Source organism: Balaenoptera physalus (genome assembly GCF_965194825.1).
Source record: "Balaenoptera physalus genome assembly, chromosome: 16".
Classification (NCBI taxonomy): domain Eukaryota; kingdom Metazoa; phylum Chordata; class Mammalia; order Artiodactyla; family Balaenopteridae; genus Balaenoptera; species Balaenoptera physalus.
Window position 1 is genome coordinate 27,938,411 of NC_138898.1, and position 22,937 is coordinate 27,961,347.

General features: G+C 44.3%; 1 protein-coding gene across 2 annotated transcripts; it reads right to left on the reverse strand.

The window, feature by feature from the left end:
- Window positions 1–889: 889 nt before the first annotated feature.
- On the reverse strand, window positions 890–18,598 carry TBC1D20 (TBC1 domain family member 20). 2 transcript variants are annotated; one of them, XM_082432216.1, is made up of 8 exons: window positions 18,385–18,598; window positions 11,512–11,697; window positions 8,397–8,477; window positions 5,824–6,010; window positions 5,542–5,643; window positions 4,460–4,601; window positions 3,444–3,631; window positions 890–3,180 (listed from the first exon to the last, which is right to left on the reverse strand). In XM_082432216.1, the coding sequence occupies exons 1-8, from the start codon at window positions 18,452–18,454 to the stop codon at window positions 2,925–2,927; spliced, it is 1,212 nt and encodes a 403-aa protein (XP_082288342.1). In that variant the 5' UTR covers window positions 18,455–18,598; the 3' UTR covers window positions 890–2,924. The 2 variants fall into 2 exon arrangements, with proteins under 2 accessions (XP_082288342.1, XP_082288343.1); XM_082432217.1 differs by lacking the exon at window positions 18,385–18,598 and adding an exon at window positions 17,848–18,326.
- Between the last annotated feature and the right edge of the window lie 4,339 nt (window positions 18,599–22,937).

Genomic DNA, 22,937 nt, shown 5'->3' on the forward strand with positions numbered 1-22,937 from the left:
GCCAACTAAAAAAGATGAATAGGGCAAGGAACGGGGGAAGAGGGTGCAGTGTTCCCAAGCCCTCTCGGGCCATGCCACCCTCCCAGCACTTTGATGTGTGCACCAACCCAGCAGCTCTCCTGAACTCTGAATCAAGAGTTTTTGCAGTGCTCAATGTCCAGCCTCCCCTCCCCTCCCAGGAAGTCAGTGGTGGGGCTCAAAGTTCTCACTCCCTAATCACTTGGTCTTTCCGGTGACCTGTGCCATCCTGAGGCTATCCAGGGGTCCCACCTTAACTCACTTCATTAGAATAAGCTCAGGTGGGATCAAAAGGAAATCATTATGAACAACAAAAGACACTCCTATCACTCAGAAAATTCTAAGGGTTTCAGGGGAAGTGGGGACAAAACCCAAGTATTTATTTCACCACACATACCCTTCCTCCAGTTTTCCATTTATCAAAAGTCTCTTTACATTCAATCAACTATGAAACTGCCACTGAAAACAAATTACTCCTTCAATGCAGTTCTCTGGTGAGTTCCCAGAGGCAGGGCGGTGTCCTGGCCAGCCCTGTGTCCTCCACAAGTCAAATCAAAGGACAGCATGGGCAGCTGGCCTGTGGTGGTGGGACACGGTCGGGGAGCCGAGTGATGCCTGCTCAGCCTTCAGCCCCCTTACGTCTCCCCTCTGGGCCAAGGAAACAGTGAACCCAGGCAACGTGGATTCTTGCCTCAGGAAAAACAGAAACAGGACTGCAGGTACTGTTCAAGTTCTCCGGGCAAGTCAAGGCCAACCAGGAGTCCACAGATACAGCACATCTCCAGGTCAGGGGTGGAAGGGAGGGAGCATCAAGGCCAGATGTCTAAAGCTAAAGCCACTCCAACAAGGAAAGAATGACAGAAGAGATTAGTAACCACATATGGCTGTTTATTTCATACAGGGCTCTGTACAAAATATTTACACATATTCCTTACAGAATAGTAAACCACTTGAAGGTAAAAAGATGCTGCTTTCTTCTCATTGGCAGGGGATAATCCTGATGTCAGAAAAGCTATAAAACAAATGAACTTTCTCCTTCCTAGGCCACAACAAAAGTCAATGCCACCTGCTTCCTGGGATCCAAAATGCCATGGCCTTGGGACCCTGATCACATGCACCTCCCTTCCTCTTCCCCATCAATTCCTTCAGTATTTACAGACAGGCCCAAGGGCCTGTGGCAGGAGGGGCCAATGCTGCCCATTTGGAAAGATGACAAGAGGACAAAGTTGTTGCGGGAGAAGACTGGGAACTTCTCACATCATCTAGATCCTGGAAGAATTTCCTCATTCTTGATGAATCTACCACTTTCTAGACTAATCCATCCTCCACATCATGCTAACCCCAGGTGGGACTCCTGCTATGGAGAATGACCTGCCACTTTGAGCTGTTTTTGGTTGTGAAGTGCTTAGTGTAACTCAGTGTAGACAGATGCCTCTCCTAACCACTCTGCACACCGTGGGCATATGGGGAGGATGTGGAGGTCTGGGTGTGGTGGGGTGGAGTGCTTCTGGCATGTTTAAGAAAACACCTGCCAAGGGAGAACAGTGCCTGCAACAGACCAGGAAAATAAAAGTACATGGCTGCTTCATACTATACACCCCAGTTCTTCAAAAAGCAGCAAAAGGCACTTTTTTTCAAGCCACAGTTAATCTAGAACAAACCTGGCTTCGCTTACAGGAAAAGCTGTACCAGAGGAAGTGAGTATCCACCTTGTTCTCTAAGACCTGGAGAGTCCTTAGGAAGCCTCGAGCTGGCTGTCCCAGGCTCCCACCACACGCTTCAGGATGCAGTTTGTCCCTTTCTGGGTGCTGACAAGTTCCCAGTGACATTTCCTACCAGGAAGGAGAGACCAGCAGTTGAGGAGGTAAGTCAAACCCAAAAAACAAAGCCAAGGTTGTGAGTGGATGCCTATTTGGGAGTAGAAGGGTGACGGGAGGACAACAGGAGGGAGGGAAGGGAAGCTGGAGAAGAAGTGGGCACTATGGAAGTGTGGGGCTGCTTTCAAACAGCAACTCTGACTAAAGTGAAATGTTAAATAATTGAGTAGAAAGGAAACTTCAGGGTTTTAGAAGCTCATCCTTCTGATGAGAACGATTTTTTTTTTTTCCATGAAGGAACTATTACTTTAAAAGTGCGGGTACTTTACATGTTGGGTGTAATTCTAAAAATAGTAGTAAAAGTGTCTTTTATATGCATCATCATGTGGCTTGTGGAAGAGAATAAGGAGGAAAAAAAAAAAGGCAGGCAAAAACCAGCCTATGTCTGCGCCCTAAAACGTAACATTCCTTCCTGTTTGACTGGAAATGCCCAAGTGATTTCTAGGCTGAAAATAGGTAGGATTTACCTAGTAACCTAGTTCACATGTGTCTCTTAGATTTCTGACCAGCTAATGGAGCTGTTCTTAAAAGGGGCCAATCTTGCTCCCAGGCTGGCCTTCTCTGCCCCTTCGCCTTCATTCCAAGGTCTGACTTCTTTAGCAGCAGCTCCGTCCTTCTTTGTCTGGCTGAAGCAGTCAGAATGGGAGGAGCTGCCAGGAGGGCATTCAGTGGTCCAGCTTACTATGAGCAGCCAAGATGCTCCCCAGTGACCAGGCCCAGCGGGTTCCAAAGGCAGCCGGGAGCTGCAGAAACCCACTTCCCTCAACACAAGAGGAGGCAGCAGAGAGCCCACTCAGAAGCCCACTGTGAGGGAGAAAGAGTTCTGTGCTCAGGACCCGAGTGCCCAGCGTCACGCACGCTCTGCTACTGGCCTCTGAAGCAAAGGCATCCACGGACGGGGGGAAGGGTGCAGGAATAGAAAACCCTTGACAGAAACCCTTTTAATAAAGGAAATTCCACCCCCTCCCAATCTGTCCATGGAAGGGTGAGACCTTGATGTCATGTAAGAGGAAGTGTCTTCTCAGGCATTTAGGGAAACAGCTGCAGCTGAAACTTTGGGGCCCACTCCAGGGCACTTTTCACCACAGCCAGAGCGGCTGCTCCAAGTGCCACCGTCAGTCCCATCACTGCCAGCTTCACAAAGCGGTTGGTCCTTGGTTTGGTCAGGACATCTTTTGTTCGCTCCTCAGGCCGCAGAAGTCCCCGAAACCGCTGCCGCAGTACCATGTCAGGCCTCTGCTGGGCTGATGCCAGCTCAAAGTCTTTGAAGGTAGAGGCTGCCGTTCTGCAGAGGAGAAGGAGACAGAAGGGAATGGGTTGAGAGAAGAAGGGAAAAAACTAGATTAAATAGGCTGAGGGCAGAGACAGCCATTGCTCAGAAAACTCTTCTTATAAAGACCCATGAAGTCTCAAGTGGGGATTCCACTAGCATAAGCATAGGTCTCTGGAAACACCACTCCCAGCCCCGTCCCCACCAGACACAGTCTTCCATCATTTCTGCTCACTAACGAACACCCCTGGTTCAACCGGTGCCGTGGCCCCACTCACTTCTCAGCTTGCTGTTGGGCAGCTGCCTCCCGAGCAAGTTCAGACGGGGGAAACTGAACAAAGAGGTCTCCTGCTCTACTGATCAGTGTCTCATAGGGCAGGTCCTGAGGGATCTGGGACAACAGGTGGTGGACTGAGGCCATGTCGCAGTCACAATCCAGGACTTCCTGCTCTCGATACAACACGATCTGTGGGGAGCAAGGCCTTGCATCAGAGACCAGAACATACAGGGCCTTGGCCGCTTCATTTCATTCTCCTTAGAGGTGAATTTAAATTGGTACCAAACAGGGCTCACCCCAAAAGTTCAGCAAATTCTTGTATTCATCTAGGAAGTAATGATGTACATATCTGAGCAGTTTTCCCACTGGGTAATCCCTTCCTGCTGAGGCAAACTTCCACCCCATGATGTGAAAGCCTGACCAATTAAATGAAGGAGGTTCTTTTAGGAGGAAGGAAAGAAGAAGGATTACTGGAGATTCCTAGCTCCAGCACAGAAGAAATAGTTCAAAACAGCAGAAAGAATGGTCTTGCTCCCTTTCAAGGACAATGAAGAGCGCTGTGAGTGCCCACCTCCACTCTCACGCCTGATGGTTCAGGCCCCTCTGATAACTGGGGCCCCTCAACCCCGACTAAAAGCCATCTCAACTTTCTATCATAATGCCACACTTCTTCTTTACTTAAACCCGGAGTTGGGGTTGTACTAGCTCCAGGAGTTGTCAGCAGAAACCCTGATAATTCACAATGCACATGAGCATTTTAAAGGTTCAAAAGAATCAAGCAGTAAACAAATCTAACAACTCTGTTTAACTAGCATTTCTCAAACTTATTGTTACACAGAACATTTTTTTCTCCCATGACTCTCCCACTAACATTCCACAGAACAGTGTCCAGAGACGCCCGCCCGGGAAGTGCTGTCTTTTGCATCTTTCCATAATCACCAGGTTTCCCTTTAGGGAACATGATCAAGCTGGACTGGAGGATGCACACCAAGCTGCTGGCTCATGGTCTGTACCTACCACAGCTGCAAAGTAAATGGGCATCAGCGGGTGGCAGGCCAGGAAGAAGTCGTATAACCGCACGACGTGCCTGAAGTCAGACAGGACGTGCCCAAACCAGGTGATGAGCCAGCTGAGCGCAAAGATGGTCCCCACCTCGGCACTAGGAGCAAGGAAGTCCAGATGTTAGGTTCCCTGCTGAGTCATCCCTTCCCCCTCCCTGGGCCTTCTTTGTCCTCAGTGCTGTGTGAAGAAAGCATTTGAGAAACATGCTTTCTGGAAATTTCAGCCGCCTACAAATTCAGCATCTTCTCCTCACAACACAGAAAGTCCTTACAATACACCCAACATCATGACACTAATACCACAGTAGGGTCCTGGTGGCCTTATCTCCCTGGGTGCTCTCCTAATGGCCAACAAACATCAACTACAGCAACAAGAATTAGCTGTTTTCAGAGAACTACACCACCATTTTCCTTCTGAGAAAGTCCATCCTTTGGGGGGGCACAGGCACATATTCTCAGGCTTGAAAACACAACTGTATTAATTTTACAGTTAACATGAGGTGACTGTAACACCTTAAGACACAGCCTTTTTTTTTTCTTTTTTAAAGAAAGGCAGGCATTGGCCAAGGACACATTTCCAACTAAACAGAAGAGAAAAATCATACGAGAACTGCAAAGAAGTATTTCTTCTCCTTGGTATGTGGTGAATAAAACAACCCACAGATGGCCTTGTCTTTCTCGCCTCTGGATCCTATAGAACTCTGTACTTCTGTTGCAGGAATAACCTCAAAGTCTACCTTGGTGTACTTACCTTGTCCACCTCCCTCCACTAGATGTAAACTCCTCAAGGGCATGGGCTGTGACATCTCTTCTATCCCCCAAAAAGCACAGCACCCAAAAAGTGTTCCAAGACTGTGTACAGAACTGAATTATCCAGATGGCTGATAACTGGAAAGGACAACTCGGAAGAACTTAACACTAATCAACCTAAGATGATGATGCAATTCAGCTAGACTTGTGAAGAATAAACAAAGGCTAGGAGAAAGCTGAAGAGGGGTGTGTGTGTATGTACACACATATATGTAGACACATATATACCTCTGCATGAAGTCATGGAGGTCTGGATTCACCTGGTCAATGATGGGCATCAGATAGTTTAATATATGCTTGGTGTTGTCCATTGTTGGATCCATGAAATCCCTAGAAGGAGACAATTCAATGAGCTTGGTCAGACCAAATACTGGGATCAGGGTTTGGGGGCAGTAGGGTGGAGTGGGGTTCAAACCATTGAAAACACTGACTAGGAAATGGGCTGAGGAGTTATCCCCAGGGGGACTTGAGGAGTGATACCCATCCTCTTATGCTCCTTTGTGCTGGTACCTGAGGTGATGGGTAGACAATTTTTCTACCAGGGATGTTGCCAGCTTCTCGCCTACCACCAGCAAAAATGTGACCACGATGTCGTGGTAGCCCTGGTAGTAGTGCAGCTGAGGGTTGCGCTCCAAGATGAGGAGGATGATGTCGATCAGTTCTTCCTGGAGCCCTTCTCTCTGTTCTTCTGGCATGCCTGGGGAGGGGAGGGCAGGGGAGATGCACTTGAACATGGCAAGCAGCCTAGTAACACAGAGGTTAGGAAGATGGTCAGCAGTGGATTAGCAGAGAAAGTGTTTAATAAAAGAAAATTAATTACAACAATTTGGCAACACATCAAGATCCACACACTGTTGATACTGCCTGACATGCAGGAAAGAGCCACAGACTGGCTACCTTACAGTGGGGGAACCCAACCAACACCATCTTAAAACCCAAGTCACCACAGGTCATGCTGCCAGTAGTGTGGCTAGTGGACAGCATGTGCCTCCGGATGTGCTGCAGGGAAAACTCAGCACCACTTCGGTGGAATTCCCATCAAGAGTTCATCACCTGAATCTTAAAAGGAGGAAACACCAGATAAACCCAAACTGAGGGTTTGTAAAATAACTGGCCTGTCATAAAATACAAAGGAACTATTCCAGAATAAAGGAAGCTAAAGAGATATGAAGACTGAATGGAAAATGCATGAATTTGTATCTCCTTTTCCTATAAAGAACATTACTGGAATAAATGGTGAAATCTGAATAAAATCTGTATTAGACAGCAGTAAATACTGTCAATGTGTTACTGATTTTAAGTGTGATTATGTAATAAGAGCCGTGTTTTAAAAAAATATACCCTGAAATATTTAGGGATAAAGGGGCACCACGTGTGTAATTTATTCTTAATAGTTCAGAAAAAAATTTGCGTGTGTGTACCACAAAGGAGAGAGAGAGAGCAATACTACGGTAAACATAGTAAAAGGTTGACATATAAGAAAATCTGTGTAAAAGCCACCTGGGGAATTCCTTGTCCTATTTTTGCAACTTTTCTGTAGGTATGAAATTATATAAAAACAAAAAATGTACGAGATGCATGTTCCCCTCAGAAACAAACTAAATATCACAGGAAGTACTGATCTCCTTGATCCAAAGATGCAGCTGGAAACAGAAGAGACTGTCTCGGGAGATCTATCAGCGCATGCACCTAGTTCTGGCAGTGGTCAGTGTGGCTCCGCAGCTCATCTGGCTTTTAGTATAAAAATGCCAACCCTTGGCCTCATGACCTGTTTTAGAAGAACGGCACACAGCACAGCTTTCCTACACCATTAGGTTTTCCAGTCAAAAACAGACCTTATGAGAGAAAACAGCTAATGCAACAGCCCAGACTAAACTGAACAAAGGTTTTTAGGTGAGTGAAGCTCATCTCTTGCCCGTTTCTACCCATCCCTTCTCAAAAGGGCATACTCTAAAAGATAAAAAAGAACATGGAGTAAACCAACTACTATGGATAGGTAAAGTAATGAAAGTAGTGAGAGAAAAAAAGTAAATCTTATTTGAACTTTCAGTATAAAAGAGGTCAGCTAAGCTCAGAAGAATGTGAATGTAAAAAAATATGAAACCACATGGAAAGTTCAGCCTACAAGAATAATATCATAGACTGATGTCACATAAATGGAAGAGGAATAAAGAGCTCAGAGGGAAAACAGGTTACCTAGGGAAAAATATGGAATGCATCTGTCCTATGTGGTCTCCTCAAGACCAGCAGAATAGGAAAAGGCGAATGGACCATAGGCACATGTGTTTATCAAAACCAAGACGGCAGGCTACTGGCTACAAAGGAATCACAAGAGCCTTTCCAGGAACCAAGGGTGCAAGCAGGAAAGAGGCCCTTTAACAGACAAAATCCAATGCCAGAGCATGGGTTCAGAAGAGTGAGAAAATGGGTTTAGAGGCTCTTGTTCCCTCTAGCAATTCTCCTCTCTTCATAGACCTAAGGTGGAGTTGCCAAAGGAAGAGAAATAGATGAGGTTTGCTGGCCAGTTTCTTTCACTGTGAAAGTGGAGACAATGGTCATTCTTCTCATTATTCCTGGGAATGGGGAGACAATTTTAGGAACAGACTCTTTAAACATGTAGTGATTGGCCTTCCTTCCAGTCCAAGGGCCCCAATATATGTATATTCAAGATACCGCTATTTATAAATGAAGATATTAATAGTTCTTGTTATAGTGACCACTTCCAAACCAATCTGCTCTTTAAAGCCAGACTGATGGCTCTAGCAATCCCTATAAAGTCTCCTCTAAGGCTCCGAAGGGGGAAAACCCCTCTTCTCTCATTCACCACCTCTAGGCCAAAAGACATTATTTTAGGCTCAGGCCTTCACAGTGGGGTTCTGAACTGACTGAGACAGTGAAAGAATGACGCGGCAGATTGGGAGCACAATGGGTCCCTGAGGAGGTAGGGTCCTGCATGTGGTCACGCTCTGTGCTGGGATGGAAACTTCCTGGGACAAGCAAGCACCAACACAGGAAAGTAAGTGCAACTGGGACAGAAGCCACCCCGCCACCCCCCACCCAGGAAGACCGAGGGCGTGTCTCACCAGGAGGGAACCGCCGTAAAGACCGCCTGACATCCAGGAGCACTTGTTGGTAGTCCTTGCTCATCTGTCGTAGGTCATTCCCTATTGAAGGAAAAAGAACATGTTATTGCAAGAATGTCTGGGAAGCCACATCAGGAGCAAAACATCCTGGCATGACATAAAAGGCCTGAAAGACATACTCGGGCTTTTCTTGAAGGGGACATGACTCAAGATACAACATTTGGAGAGGAATTCCTGGTTTAGTTCCAAACACGCTGTTTCACGCAAGGCACGATGACCATAAGAGGAGGGAACACAGATTATCCAGGAGGCTGCAGAGTGCAAAGAGCCGCAGAGGAGAAGTCAGGAGGCCAGGAGCTGCATGCAGGCCGCTACTGTGTGTCACCGGGAATTGCTCTGAATTTCAAAGTCCACATCTGTAAACTGGGAATTACTCCCTTCCATATGTACCTCTCAGATTACTGTAAGGATCAAATAAGATCATGAATGTGGAAACCACAGACCACTGGAAAAACTCTAACATCTGTAAAGTCTAGGGAACACTGAGCTGTTCAGAAAGGAGTATTAAGATAAACTCACATAAAAAAGAACCTAACCTCTCTTGACCCTGCAATTCTAAAACTAAGACACTGCAAACAGGAGATAGTACTTGTGTTCAGTTGTTAAGCCCAACTGAAAGTAAGGAGGCAGTCTCTAGCTGTTATATATATAAAAGTGTACATTTCCTTCATAACCGAAATCAAAACTTACTAGAGGAGCCTGTATACTACTTCCGCATACACAGACTTCATCTTATAAAGACATGGGAAATTTGGAATCTCACGGAACACCATCTCAGGATTTAGAGTGTGAATATAGCAATGCCTTTTCCTTCTAACAAAAAGATCACTGCTCTGAGGCAGCCCGGTTCCAAAGATAATAACAAGGGGCAACTTAAAACATCTACTCAGGGACTTCCCTGGTGGTCCAATGTTAAAGAATCCGCCTTCCAGTGCAGGGGATGTGGGTTTGATCCCTGGTCGGGGAACTAAGGTCCCACATGCTGTGGGGCAACCAAGCCCACGCGCCACAACTACTGAGCCCGTGTGCCTCAACTAGGGAGCCTGAGTGCCGCAAACTACAGAGCCCTCGCCCTCTGGAGCCCACATGCCACAACTAGAGTGAGAAAACCTGCATGCCACAACTAGAGGGAAGGCTGCACGCTGAAACAGAGCCTGTGTGATGCAATGAAGAAGAAACCAGCGCTGCAACAAAAGATCCTGTGTGCCGCAACTAAGACCCAATGCAGCCATAAATTAATTAATTTTAAAAAAACATAAAATAAATAGGTATACTAAAAAATAAAACAAACAAACAAAAAAACCATCTACTCGGCTGTACCACAACACTGTGAACTTTTTATCAGCAGAGGCTGTTTTAATCAACTCTAGTACCTGGCACACATTAGGAGCACAATTAGTACTTGCCAAATGAATGAAAGAATCCCCAGCACCTGGACTTTTGCCAAACACAGCAGGAAAGCAATAAATTTTTGTGGAGTGAATAAATGACAAAGTGGATTCACTGTTTTGTTGTACTTTCTTTTGTATTTTGCACTGTATTCTAAGGAAATTTTTTTTTTTTTTTTTACTACACGGGCCTTGCAAATAAGTACAGTTGCCCCTTGGTATTCGAGGCGGATTGGTTCCAGGACCCCCAAGCATACCAAAATCCACAGATGCTCAAGTCCCATGTATTAAGTGGTGTAACATTTGCATATAACCCATGCACATCCTCCCATATACTTTTTAATTTATTTTTTTATTATTTTTTTTTATTGGGGTATAGTTGTTTTACAACTCCTGTATATTTTAAATCACCTCTAGATTACTTATAAAACCTAATACAGGACTTCCCTGGTGGCACAGTGGTTAAGAATCCACCTGCCAATGCAGGGGACATGGGTTTGATCCCTGGTCCAGGAAGATCCCACATGCCATGGAGCAACTAAGCTCGTGTGCCACAACTACTGAGCCTGCGCTCTAGAGCCCGCGAGCCACAACTACTGAGCCCATGCGCCACAACTACTGAAGCCCACGCGCCTACAGCCCATTCTCCACAACAAGAGAAGCCACTGCAATGAGAAGCACGCACACCACAGCAAAGAGTAGTCCCTGCTAGCAGCAACTAGAGGAAGCCCATGCGCAGCAACGAAGACCCAACGTGGCCAAAAATAAATAAATAAAATATAAATAAATTTTTTTTAAAAACCTAATACAATGTAAATGCTATGTAAATAGTTAGAGAGCACAGCAAATTCAAGTTTTGCTTTTGGAAATTTCTGGAGGTTTTTTTTTCCAGAATATATTTGATCCATGGTTGGTTGAATCCTTGGAGGGGCCAACTGTAACAGTTTTTCATAGAATTACAGAATTTTAGAATTCAAAATGGTCTTATTATTTCCTCATAAAAAGTTTTTTTGTTTTTATAAGGACTGTAGAGGTATTATCTCTTCCCATAGCCCCATGTTTCTCAAAATGCAGTCCATGTGCGTCAGAATTAGGTGGGATTCTTGTTAAAATACATATTCCTACAACCCACTTCTAAGTGAGTGTAAACTGGAATATACATTTTTGTTTGTTTGTTTCTTGGCCATGCCGTGCGGCTTGTGGGATCTTAGTTCTCTGACCAGGGATCGAACCCGGGCACTCGGCAGTGAAAGCATGGAGTCCTAACCACTGGACCACCAGGGAATTCCCAGAATATACTTTTTTTAAATTAATTAATTAATTAATTTATTTATTTTTGGCTGTGTTGGGTCTTCGTTTTCTGTGCGAGGGCTTTCTCTAGTTGCGGCGAGCGGGGGCCACTCTTCATCGCGGTGCGCAGGCCTCTCACTATCGCGGCCTCTCTTGTTGCAGAGCACAGGCTCCAGACGCGCAGGCTCAGTAATTGTCGCTCACGGGCCTAGTTGCTCCGCGGCATGTGGGGTCTTCCCAGACCAGGGCTCGAACCCGTGTCCCCTGCATTAGCAGGCAGATTCTCAACCACTGCGCCACCAGGGAAGCCCGACCCTGGCATTCTTTTTCCCTGCCTCCCAGACAAGCTCCGCTTCACAGCACCTCCCCCTAATTACCTGATATAGGAGGTGGATCATTGGTGTTGACATTGAGGAGCTTGGGCCACACTTTCTGCCTGATCTCATCAGTCAGGAGCCCTCCTTCACTGATAGCCATACGTCTAAGGGCAGCCACATCAGTGGGATCACTGTTCAGAGCCTGGTAGATCTCTGCCACTTTCTTTTTCCTTTTGGCATTAAAGTCTGCAAAACAGAAGGGAAAAGGGCATTAGGCACATATTCAGCATTTGTACATTTTCTCTTCAGGGCTCAATCTCCTTACTTGGTTTGAGGTAAGGTAGGTATATTTAAAGTCAATCTACCGATATTTCACTAGCACATAGTGTGCAAAACACTAAGGAGATATGCCATATAAGTAACACAAAAGGACTTACAATTATAATAAATGCTCAGTACATTCAGATATATCTAACAGTTTTTCCTAATAGAATGATTGTGCTTTCTTAATGCTAAACTTTACAGAGCACACATATCTCTCTCTCTTTTTTAAATAAATTTATTTATTTATTTTTGGCTGCATTGGATCTTCGTTGCTGCCCACGGGCTTTCTCTAGTTGTGGAGAACGGGGGCTACTCTTCGTTGCGGTGTGTGGGCTTCTCATCGCAGTGGCTTCTCTTGTTGCAGAGAATGGGCTCTGGCGCGTGGGCTTCAGTAGTTGTGGCACATGGGCTCAGTAGTTGTGGCGCACGGGCTTAGTTGCTCCACAGCATGTGGGATCTTCCCAGACCAGGGCTCGAACCCATGTCCCCTGCACTGGCAGGCAGATTCTTAACCACTGCGCCACCAGGGAAGTCCTCAATATTACTTTTTTAAAAAAAACCACACGTGGAAAGTCTCTGGTTACACACTAATACAACTGGTAAAACATCAGAATCACATGGAGATATTTTCAAAAGTAGAATGTCAAAGGGTATACTTGGGCCTCCAGTGTGGCTAGTGGTAAGAGAGGCATGATACTGCATACAAAGCAACGGTTTCTCAAGAACCATATTAATTACTGATGATCAGGAAGTACTGTTTTAAGCATCTTATATCCTTATGTGGTAGTCTCTTATTTATACACAGGCATTTTGCTGTGTTTAAATTACTTTTTTAGGAGACTGGTTGAGAGTCTGTGGTTAATGTGCATATTATAATTTTTCTATTTAAAATAATGGGGTAATAATAGGCTGTCAGAGTTTTCACGCAGAATGGCTGATTTTAGGAACAACAAACACAAGAAAAGTTAAACTAGACAACACCAAAGAGATGTCACAAAGCAGTGCACTATAATTGCCCAAAAAAGGTATGTGCAGACACCAAGAGTTCAGACAGCTGTGGGTAGGCTAATCTGAGAAGGCATTACTGAAGAGTGCAATTTAAAAAGAAAGGGGAGGAGTCTGAGAGGCTGGGAGGAAAGCAGAAGAAAGGCATGGAGACAGAAACAGAGGCCCTTTCATTTAACAGTAAATGAACTGATTAAAAAATATTCATGGGGACTTCCCTGGTGGTCCAGTGGGTAAGGCTCCACGCTCCCAATGCAGGGGGGTGGGGTTCAATGCCTGGTCGGGGAACTAGATCCTGCATGCATGCTGCAACTAAGAGTCCGCATGCCACAACTAAGAAGCCCGCATGCTACAACTAAAAGAGCCCGCATGCCTCAACTAAAGATCCCGCATGCTGCAATGAAGATCCTGTGTGCTGCAACTAAGACCCGGAGCAGCCAAAATAAATAAATAAATATTTAAAAAATAATAATAATAAATATTTATGTAGCATATACTAGGTGCAGGGCACTGGAGTTAATGTAAAGTGGAAGATAACACTGGAAGGTAGGTTAGGCTTTAGAGAGGAATAACAGTGGAAGTAGGTTAGGCTTTAGAAGGGACTAACATCAGAAGGTAGATGTCTGTTTTAGAACAGACACTAAGCAGCTTTCCTCAGTACTGTTCTATTCTGAGGCAACAGTCTACAACTTGTTTCCATGATAAAGCTGCACATTATTAACGCAAATTAAAGTTGGTACTAATGGCCCTGGTTACCTATCTATGAGAACTGTGACATAAACCATATAAACAGAGGCACCAACTGGTTTGGAGTTAACATACAATTGGAGGTGCAGACAGGACCAGGTGCTTTTTCACCCCGGTAAACCTGTTCTCCTGGCTAGACTGTTATTTTCCTTGGTGACCTAGTAGGGGACCATCTGTTCCAGTTTGTCTGAGAGATTTCTGGTTTACACCTATAGTCCTGGCATAACTGTTCATAGCAAACCCCTCCACCCCTCCTCCCATCTGCACTCTCAAAAATGTCCCAGGTTGGACGCTAAATTAAATGGTTACTCTACCTAGAAATCATGAAAAATCAAGTCCCAATTTCCTGTCAGCACAGCACCTAACTAGTCAAATGTTTATTTACAAAGTGCTTACCATCCATCCATCTGTCCATTGATCTATCCATTCACTTATCAGTCGATCATTTAATGAGCAACTACTTGTAGTAAGCACCATACTGGGATAAAAACATGAATATGACTCTCTCCCAGCCCTTGAGAGGCTCACAGTAGGGAGTGACATAATTATTATACATGATATAATAGAACCATGAAGAAAGAATCATGAAAACCCAGAGGAAAGAATAACTACTTCTGAGGCAATCAGGAAAGACTTCACCAACAATATATTGTGGTACCTCCTTAAAGAAAAGTTTGCACATGCGAAGAGTGCGCTGAAGGGAGAGCATTCCAGAGAGTATGTGCAAAGACCCTGTCACATGAAAGAAACATCATGCCCTGAAAACAGAAAAATTCCAAGAGGCTAAAGTGTTAGGTAAAGGAAGAGAGGCTGGAAGGACTGCAGTAAATGTAGCTAATAGAAGAGTCTGGACTGGATTTATCCTCAACTGAAGGGGAAGACAGGGAGGGATTTTACTTTGGGTCAAAGGGCCATCCTTTGGAAGAGAAGGCTGTATGTTTCCAAAGAGGGATCACTGAGACACAGAAAACAGAAAAGACTTTATATAACAACATAGGTTGAGACAAAATATGAGCAGGAATTGAATTAATTTCCAACAAAGAAAAAAATCAGATATTAAAAAAATTTTTTAACTTAGAGTGTTCTTGTACTTTCTACACATCATAAATTAAGAACACTTAAATGGTAATACTAAATATTTACTGAGGTAGCTGACATTTAGAAACCTTGTTAACCTATTTTCTAAGAGTATGGAAAATTTTCCTCTATTTTTTTTTTTTTTTTTAATATTATTTTGTTTTGACTTCATGACGTTTAGGATGTCAGCTTTTTTTTTTTTTTTTTTTTTAATAAATTTATGTATTTATTTATTTATTTTTGGCTGTGTTGGGTCTTCGCCTCTGTGCGAGGGCTCTCTCCAGTTGCGGCAAGCGGGGGCCACTCTTCATCGCGGTGCGCGGGCCTCTCACTATCGCGGCCTCTGCCTCTCCCGTTGTGGAGCACAGGCTCCAGGCGCGCAGGCTCAGTAGTTGTGGCTCACGGGCCCAGCTGCTCCGCGGCATGTGGGATCCTCCCAGACCAGGGCTCGAACCCGTGTCCCCTGCATTAGCAGGCAGATTCTCAACCACTGCGCCACCAGGGAAGCCCCTTTCCTCTATTTTTTAAGACATATATCCACCCTATCCCTCTTTCCACTTAAGCTATTCAGCAATCTGGGGGAAAAGGAAAACCACTGTTTATATCTTGGAGGAAATAAAACTGTTTGCAATCAGCTGTATTTCCAGTAGGTTTTGGTAAATAATATGCCAAAATTTTAACTAATTCTGAACCCAAACCACAGCTCCAATACTTATTTCTCTAAAAACTCTGTTTGGATTCTACTTAAATCCTGCATTTCAAAATTTACTACTATTATCTTGATTCTGATGCTCTGTGGGAACTCAACACATACGAGCGGAATAGAACGAATAACTTAGCTTAGCTATTGTTCCTCTGGAAAAACTGGCCTATAGTAAATGGCATTATTTTCCCCATATTACCATTAAGAATATCCACACCAGAAAACTCTACATAGATTTGTAGGCACTTTAACCTTTTTCTAAAGCTACTGGTGATTCCCAGAGTAGAATGCTGCTCAATTGTGGATTTTAGTGGCTGTCTGTTCAGACCCCAATATCGCCTTTCTCAATCCCATATTCTAGCAATTAAATGTTAGTGGCAGATGAAGAAGGCACTCCTATGTGTGCCACACCCACAGACAAATATTTCATTGCACCTAACGTACATACAGGCTTTGACTGTGACATAAAAAGGGAGGAGAAAACAGCAAACTCAAGTGAGCTCGAGATGTATAAATTACATAGTGATGAGTTCAACTGCTAGACTACACAATGAGGGAGAAGAGGTTCTGCAGAGTCTCAAATGAACAACTAATTTACACGTCATATCCTCTTCACCTCAGAAAGAGGAAAGTCAGAGTTATTCTTGGGATGTTTGGAAAAAGGTTAAAATTAACGTCTAACTATTTTAAGATAAATTTTACATACGGATTTTGGGGTAGGACACATTTCTGGACTGGAGAATGCGATATTTGGCCTTGGGATAAAAGCCCACATTTTCAAATCCCCTTGAATCCCTTCTTCTCCAATTTGTAAATTGCTCCACTTATAAGGGAGATGTATTATATATTCCAAAGCTGGTATGTTCCGAATTTCTTTATAATAAAGGTCTTGGCTTTCATAACCATGACAGAATGAAATGACTGTTCTAGAGCTGGCTGCAAAATGTAAGACACTGCTATAAATAAATCCCTGCTGCCTGAAAAGTAATTCATTCAACAAAGGAAAAAGTAATGACATTGATACTACTTGGCCTGCTCTCCATTAAAATGATCATTTAAATAAGAAGCACTGAAACAGTAGTTCTTAACAACTCAGATAAAGATGGCTGAGTCTGTTATTGTCTCAAACTCAGGTAGAGATTTCTGCTTCCTTAGAGCAACAGGTATCTTCAAAAGCATCTGGCTTGGGGAACTTAATACACAGGAAAGGACAATGGCTAAAAATGAGCACTAGCTATGCTTCCTCTAAAAGTTTTTCCAGATCAGTGACTTAGATCAGGTAAATGATCTACACGCTTAATAAATGAATCTTATGTGCAAGAATAAAATTCCATAATGATTATTTGGTTTAAGCTTGCATGTCAAGAAAGCTTTACAGACTTTAAACAGAAGTTGAACTTAAATAGGCAGTGCTAGCCTTAATCAAAACAATTAAAGAGCAAGTCAGAAAGAGATCATCCCCGACAGACACCCCCTGCTCCACCCCTTGAACTCCTGATGTTGACACTGGAAATTAACTTAAAAATTTAGGCTTGAAAAAAAAATTTATGCCTGAACTTCATATCTGTACCAGAGAAATACAGTGGGAGAGGAAAACCTTACCTTATTCTGAGTAAGGTTCCTATTAAAAACAAAATAAAAGAAACTCTGTTTTTGGAGGTACTAATTAGTTTCAACAAACAGTACCCAAATTAGCAGAGATTCATTAACTACCTGAAAAATAAAGACAAGCACATATGAAGAAAGACTACCCCCAAAATGGAGAATATCCTAGAGAGTAAACCAATCTAATCATAACCTCTACAAAAGAGAGTTAATAGTATTAGTAACTTTGTCAATTCCCCTATATGATTAAAAACAAAACAAAAACAAAAACACAAACAAACCCCTCTCATCTCTAAATTCCTCCCACTTATCCAAAGAAGCAAAATCAAGGAAACAAGGATAAAGTCTCGCAACCTAGGCACAGCTGCACTACATCAGGTCACAAGACCCATACCACTTGAGGCAATGACTATTGTGCCATGAGGACAGATGTTATACAAACACCAGCAAAGGGTTACAAGGCCAAAGGGCCTAGAGGAGTAATACGAGGAATGAGCTCCATTTCCATGCAGCATTAGAATAGGAGAAAAGGGCAATAACAAAATGAACCCAGAGAAACAAAATGCGAATAACCGGGTGCTTCATCAAAACGTGGGTTGAATATGTGGTTGGTTCTATTATGGGCACCACCCACCAGAGGATGGAAAAGTGGGAAAGTTACCTTAGTCTTCTCCATTTATTAACTGTATGTAAAACATATTTGAAAATATAGCGCACAACGAAACCATGATTTCATGGAAATTAGTATAAGACAGTATAAAAAAATAGAGAGACTCGCTTTTTTCACAATTAAACATTAAAATAGGTGGCACAGGATGAGACAGAGTAGATTGGTGGTTGCCAGGAGCTGTGGAGAATGGGGCCTGGGGAATGATGGCCTTTCTTTTTGGCATTAGAAATGCTCTGGAATTAAGACAGTGCGATGGTTGCCCCACCTTGTAAAAATGTACTAAGAACCACTGAACTGTACACTTTAAAGGGTGAATTTCGTGGTAATTAAAAGAAATACGTGGTCCACGGACACCGCGTCACTCCAGACTGCGACCGATGAATGAAGTTTGGGAAACCGGCCTGACCACTAGGGAGGCGGCCCCCGGAGCCTGCGGACGTGGCCGGACAGTCTCGGTCGGGGGCAAGGCTTGGCCTCCGTTCTCAGGGAGACCCAATTCTCCTCTCCAGATGCGACGAGGTGGGACGCGGGGCCCCCGCCCGCCCCGTCCTTCCCACTGGGGGCGCGGGTCTGCAGCCAGGGTTCCTCCGGTCCTCTCAGCATCCGCTGACCCCCAATTCCAGGCTCTCTTCCACTTCAGACGTGACCCGGGTCTTCAGCCTTTTCCTCTCTCGCACCCCGCGCGGTCGCCCCGGGTTCCCCGGCCCCCTCCTCCGGCAGCTGTCCCCTGACCCTCGGGCCGCCCCTGTCCCTCATGCCGTCCTCGCAGGCCGCCCCTCGGCGCCCCGGCCGGCTTCCGTACCTGCCTTCCCCGCGCCGCCGTCCCAGCGGCTGGAGGTGGGACCGTCACCCTGCGCACTCCGGACGGCCATGTCCCGGGGGCCCGGGCCCGGGCCCGAGCCCCGGCTGGCGGCGGAGCCGACAGAAGACGAGGCAGCGGCCGCGGGATCCAGCGCCGGCTCCGTAGGGTAAGCTCGGCTTGGTCAGCCCGCAGCGCGCAGGCGTCCCCGCGCGGGCCCCGCCCCGTGCCAGCACGTGACCCCGCTACGCCGGGCGGGCGGCGGCGGCGGGGGCAGCCGGCGGTCACCCGGGCCCGCGCGCAGGCGCCCTAAGCGGCGAGAGGAAGAGCGCGGGGAGCGCGCCCGGAGTTAGTTGCAACTGAATTTGCAGAGCGTGGCACTCTTGAAGAAATGTGTTCAGGAGCAGATTTTATCATTTCTTTTGTTCTCTTATCTGTAAAATGATACTGATAATAAAAGTACTGAACTCACAAGAGTTCTTGGGAAAGTGCTTAGAACACTACCAAGCATATAGTAACTACTCCACAATTGTTCACTCTGTTTTTGCTTACCAAGAATTTTATCTGCTGTCTCACCTCCCCACAGGTACTCCTGTTATCGTACTTGGTGACTTAAGGGTTTAGCAGAACCATCGCATACAGTTATGCAGATTGTGCACTGCACAATGCCAAAGGCGCCGTTCACATAGACGGTTATGTGAGCAGTATTCCCTTTGAGTTGTACAAAACTGGCCATTCATCCAAAATGAGCATCTGTCTTATCAGGTCGTTGACCGCCTCGTCTCCAATGACAGTCCTTTCTCTTCAATAGGCCACTCATTCCCTTGGTCACACCCCTATCGTTGTGGCCAGACACTGCCCCACCTCTTAAATCTCCAATGCTAGGCACCCCTCATTGAAACTCCCATGATTCTGGTTGCTGGATGACCCCTACCATGACAATTCTGTATTCTGAGGTGTCTAGCACATGGAACCCATTACTACTGGCCCGTCTTGGTTTCATTCAGGTTCCATGGTCCACCAACACATTTTAAGTCCTCTTTTATGTCCTCTGGGTAGCATTCATGAGCAGAAATGAAGTTCATTTGATTTTTAAAACTAATACTCAATGTATTAAATTTAGAAATCCCCAAACCTTGTTTTTCCTTCAACTGACAAATTTTACAATTCCATTCATAAATCTAGTAAATTTTAACAATCACTTTGGTACTGTAACTGAGCAGGACCCTATGGGGCCTTCCCAGGACAGACTCCCCCCCCACCCCCAACCCACCAACCATGTCCTCTGCCTGCCCCTTGTCTGTAGAAAAACTTTAGCCTCCTAGGCCTTCCTCAAGTTCCAAAAAATAAATTTAATCTGAGAAATGAGAAAAACAGAGAAAGAAAGGAAAACAGTCAAACGAGACAAAATAATAGTTTAGTCATTGAACAAAGGCCCTTTAGTTCCTCCTCAGGGGCTGTAGATAATATTCTGAGCCATATCCTTTGAGTTGTTTTGCAGCTACTGAAACCCCCCCCAGGTGGAAGAAGTTAACTGTATGCTGTCCATAGACCAGTTGGAACTAAAAGGTTGATGATGTTGACTCCCGATCATCTCACCACCAACCAATCAGAAGAATGTCCACAAGCTGATCAAGCACTGCACAACCCCCCTCCCTCACCCTGTCTTTAAAAACCTTTCCCTGAAACCCATCAGGGAATTTGTCTTTTAAGCACCAGCTGCCTGGATTCCTTGCTTGGTGCCCTGCAATAAATGCTGCACTTTCTTTCACCACAACTTGGTGTCAGTAGATTGGCTTTACTGTGCACGGGCAAGCAGACCCAAGTTTGGGTTGGTAACAGTACCATTAATAAACTTAGTCAGTTAAGTTCCTTTGAACATTTGTAGTCAATTGATGTAGGTCAGTAGATGTAGAAAATCTCAGATGTAGTCTGAGAAAATAGCACAGGCACCATCTTGAAGCTAACAGAAAGCAAATCATAGTCTAGAAACTACAAGTGGTTTAGTGTTCTTACAGCACAGCATGAAAGACAAAGTGAACTTTGACACTAGTGAGGGCAGAGAAGTGTGTAGGGACAAGTTAGACAGAACCTCTTAAACCATATTCAAAGAGTTTGGACTGGATGGAGTCAGCAGGGTGAATTAAATAATTTTTTAGCATTGAATGTGGTCTTTGATGTCATCTAGATTAATCCTTATCTCCAATAAGAATCACCTCTGCTTATCCATACAAATGTTTATGGCCCAAACCAGTGCTAGGCTATAAGGTGGGCCTAGAGTGACAAATGTTGAGTTGCTCAACTTCTAAAGGGGAAGAGACAAGTAACCAGGCAATTGCAAAGCCAAGTGAAAAGAGGTCAGACAGAGGGCAACCTAGAAATCTGGGAGAACATGGAAAATCCCAGAAACCAAGAGATTATTCATGATTGAGTACAGGGCACAGGGACATCTGTTAGGTCACTCTGGCAGGCAGGATTCTAAGATGGTCCCCAAGATTCCCACCCCATGGTATACATGCCTAATTAATTCCCTCCTCTTGAGTGTGGGCAGGTCTTGTGACTATCACGGGATCTCAGTCTCATGATTCCAGTGATGTTATATGGCAAAGATGAAAGGATTCTGCAGAGGTAATGAAGGTCTCAAATCAGTTGACCCTGTAGTCAAAAGAAAGATTGGCCTGGGTGGGCCTAATCGATCAAGTCCTTTGAAACAGGGGTCCCCAACCCTTGGGCCATGGACCGGTACCGGTTCATGGCCTGTTAGGAAGCGGGCCGCACAAAAGGAGGTGAGCAGTGGGTGAGCGAGCAAAACTTCATCTGTATTTACAGCTGCTCCCCATCGCTCACATTACCGCCTAAGCTCTGCCTCCTGTCAGCAGTATGGTGAGTTGTATAATTATTTCATTATTTCTATTATTACACTGTAATATATAAAGCGCACAATAAACTTAATGTGCTTGAATCATCCCAAAACCATCCTTCCCCACTGGTCCATGGAAAAATTGTCTTCCATGAAACCGGTCCCTGGTGCCAAAAAGGTTGGGGACCGCTGCTTTAAAAGAAGGTGCAGGCCTTACCTGGAGAAATTCAAAACAGCAGATATTCTCCTGTAGGCCTTTAATCAATTTGTGGTATTTTGTTAAACAGCAAGCGACGGAAAATTTTACCCCCCCACCCCCAAAAAAAAGCACAGGCAAAAAGATTTACTGGCTCACATAACTGAAAAGTTCTTGCCCTTCTGCATCCCCTCTATCTCTCAGCTGCCCATTTCTTCATGTTGACTGCATTCTCCCACAGGCCCTGGGTTCATAATATGACTCTGGCAGCCCCAGCTCTCACATACTTTCTACATCTGACCCTGTGAAATATAGCTGAATCATCTTTGTCTCAGCATTTCCAAGAAAAGTCCCCAAACCCTGGGACTGAGAGTGGGCAAGAGGTGGAGATTAATTTGTGATTGCCCTAGGGTTTACAATACACATTTTAAATTAACCAATTTGCCTTCAAATATCCTGCTTTCATGGGTAGTATAAAGACCTTACAACTGTAGATTCCCATTTCCTCCCTTCTGTTCTCCATGCTGTTGTCACATGCTTTGCTTCGCTTCTGAAATCCTTCCTTCTCTTCCCCTTCTACCCAGAACCCTGCCTCATCTCACACTTGCAGACAACCGCTTAACTACATTCTGTCACTAGTTAGTTTGCATTTTCTAGAATATTATATGGATGGAATGTATGTAGTCTTTTTTGTCTGGTATTCACTCAGCATAATTATTTTAAGATTGACCCATGTTGCACGTATCAAGTTTATTACTTTTTATTGTTTAGTATTTCATCATATGGGTATATCACAATTCATTTATTCACATTAAAAAATTTTAACGTATGCTATACACAATTCATTGCTAGTATTTTTGCTTTAGACCTGGGGCCAGCAAAGGATGACCCACCCACATGCATGCCAAAACCAGCTCACTGACTGCTTTTGTATGGCCCATGAGCTAAGAATGGCTTATACAATTTTAAATTATTGGCCAAAAAATCAAAGTAGAATAATTTGCGGCACACAAAAGTTATATGAAATCCAAATCTGAGTCCATAAGTAGTTTTACTGAAACACAACCATGCTCATTTACCTATTGTCTAAGACTGCTTTCATGCCACAACAGTAGATTGCTTGCAAGAGAGATCATATAACCTGCAAAACCTAAACTATTTATCTGCTCCTTTACAGAAAGTTTGATGACCTCCTACTTTAGACTTCAATTATTTTTTTAAGGCAATTAAATTTTTTTAAAAAATTTACTTTCATTTATTCCATTTCCAGTACTCTTAATTACACTGTGTAGATCCAAGTTTCTGTCTGGCATCATATTCTGTCTGAAGAACTTCCTCTAATATTTAATATTCCTTTAATATTTCTTCTGGCAATATATTCCCTCAGTTTTTGAGAAAAAGCTTTATTTCTTCTTCATTTTGAAAGATATTTTCAGTGGGTATAGGATTCTAAATTGACTGTTTTGTTTTTCTTTCAGCACTAAAGTCACTCCATTGTCT

What these genes read in the sequence shown, in the direction of transcription:
- TBC1D20 (XM_082432216.1), bottom strand. Translation starts at nt 18,454, where the DNA reads ATGGCCGTCCGGAGTGCGCAGGGTGACGGTCCCACCTCCAGCCGCTGG. An exon ending in CGGCGGCGCGGGGAAGGCAG is followed by an intron (nt 11,698 to 18,384) that starts GTACGGAAGCCG and finishes TCTGTTTTGCAG; the next exon opens with ACTTTAATGCCAAAAGGAAA. An exon ending in GCCCAACAGCAAGCTGAGAA is followed by an intron (nt 3,181 to 3,443) that starts GTGAGTGGGGCC and finishes TCTCCTCTGCAG; the next exon opens with AACGGCAGCCTCTACCTTCA.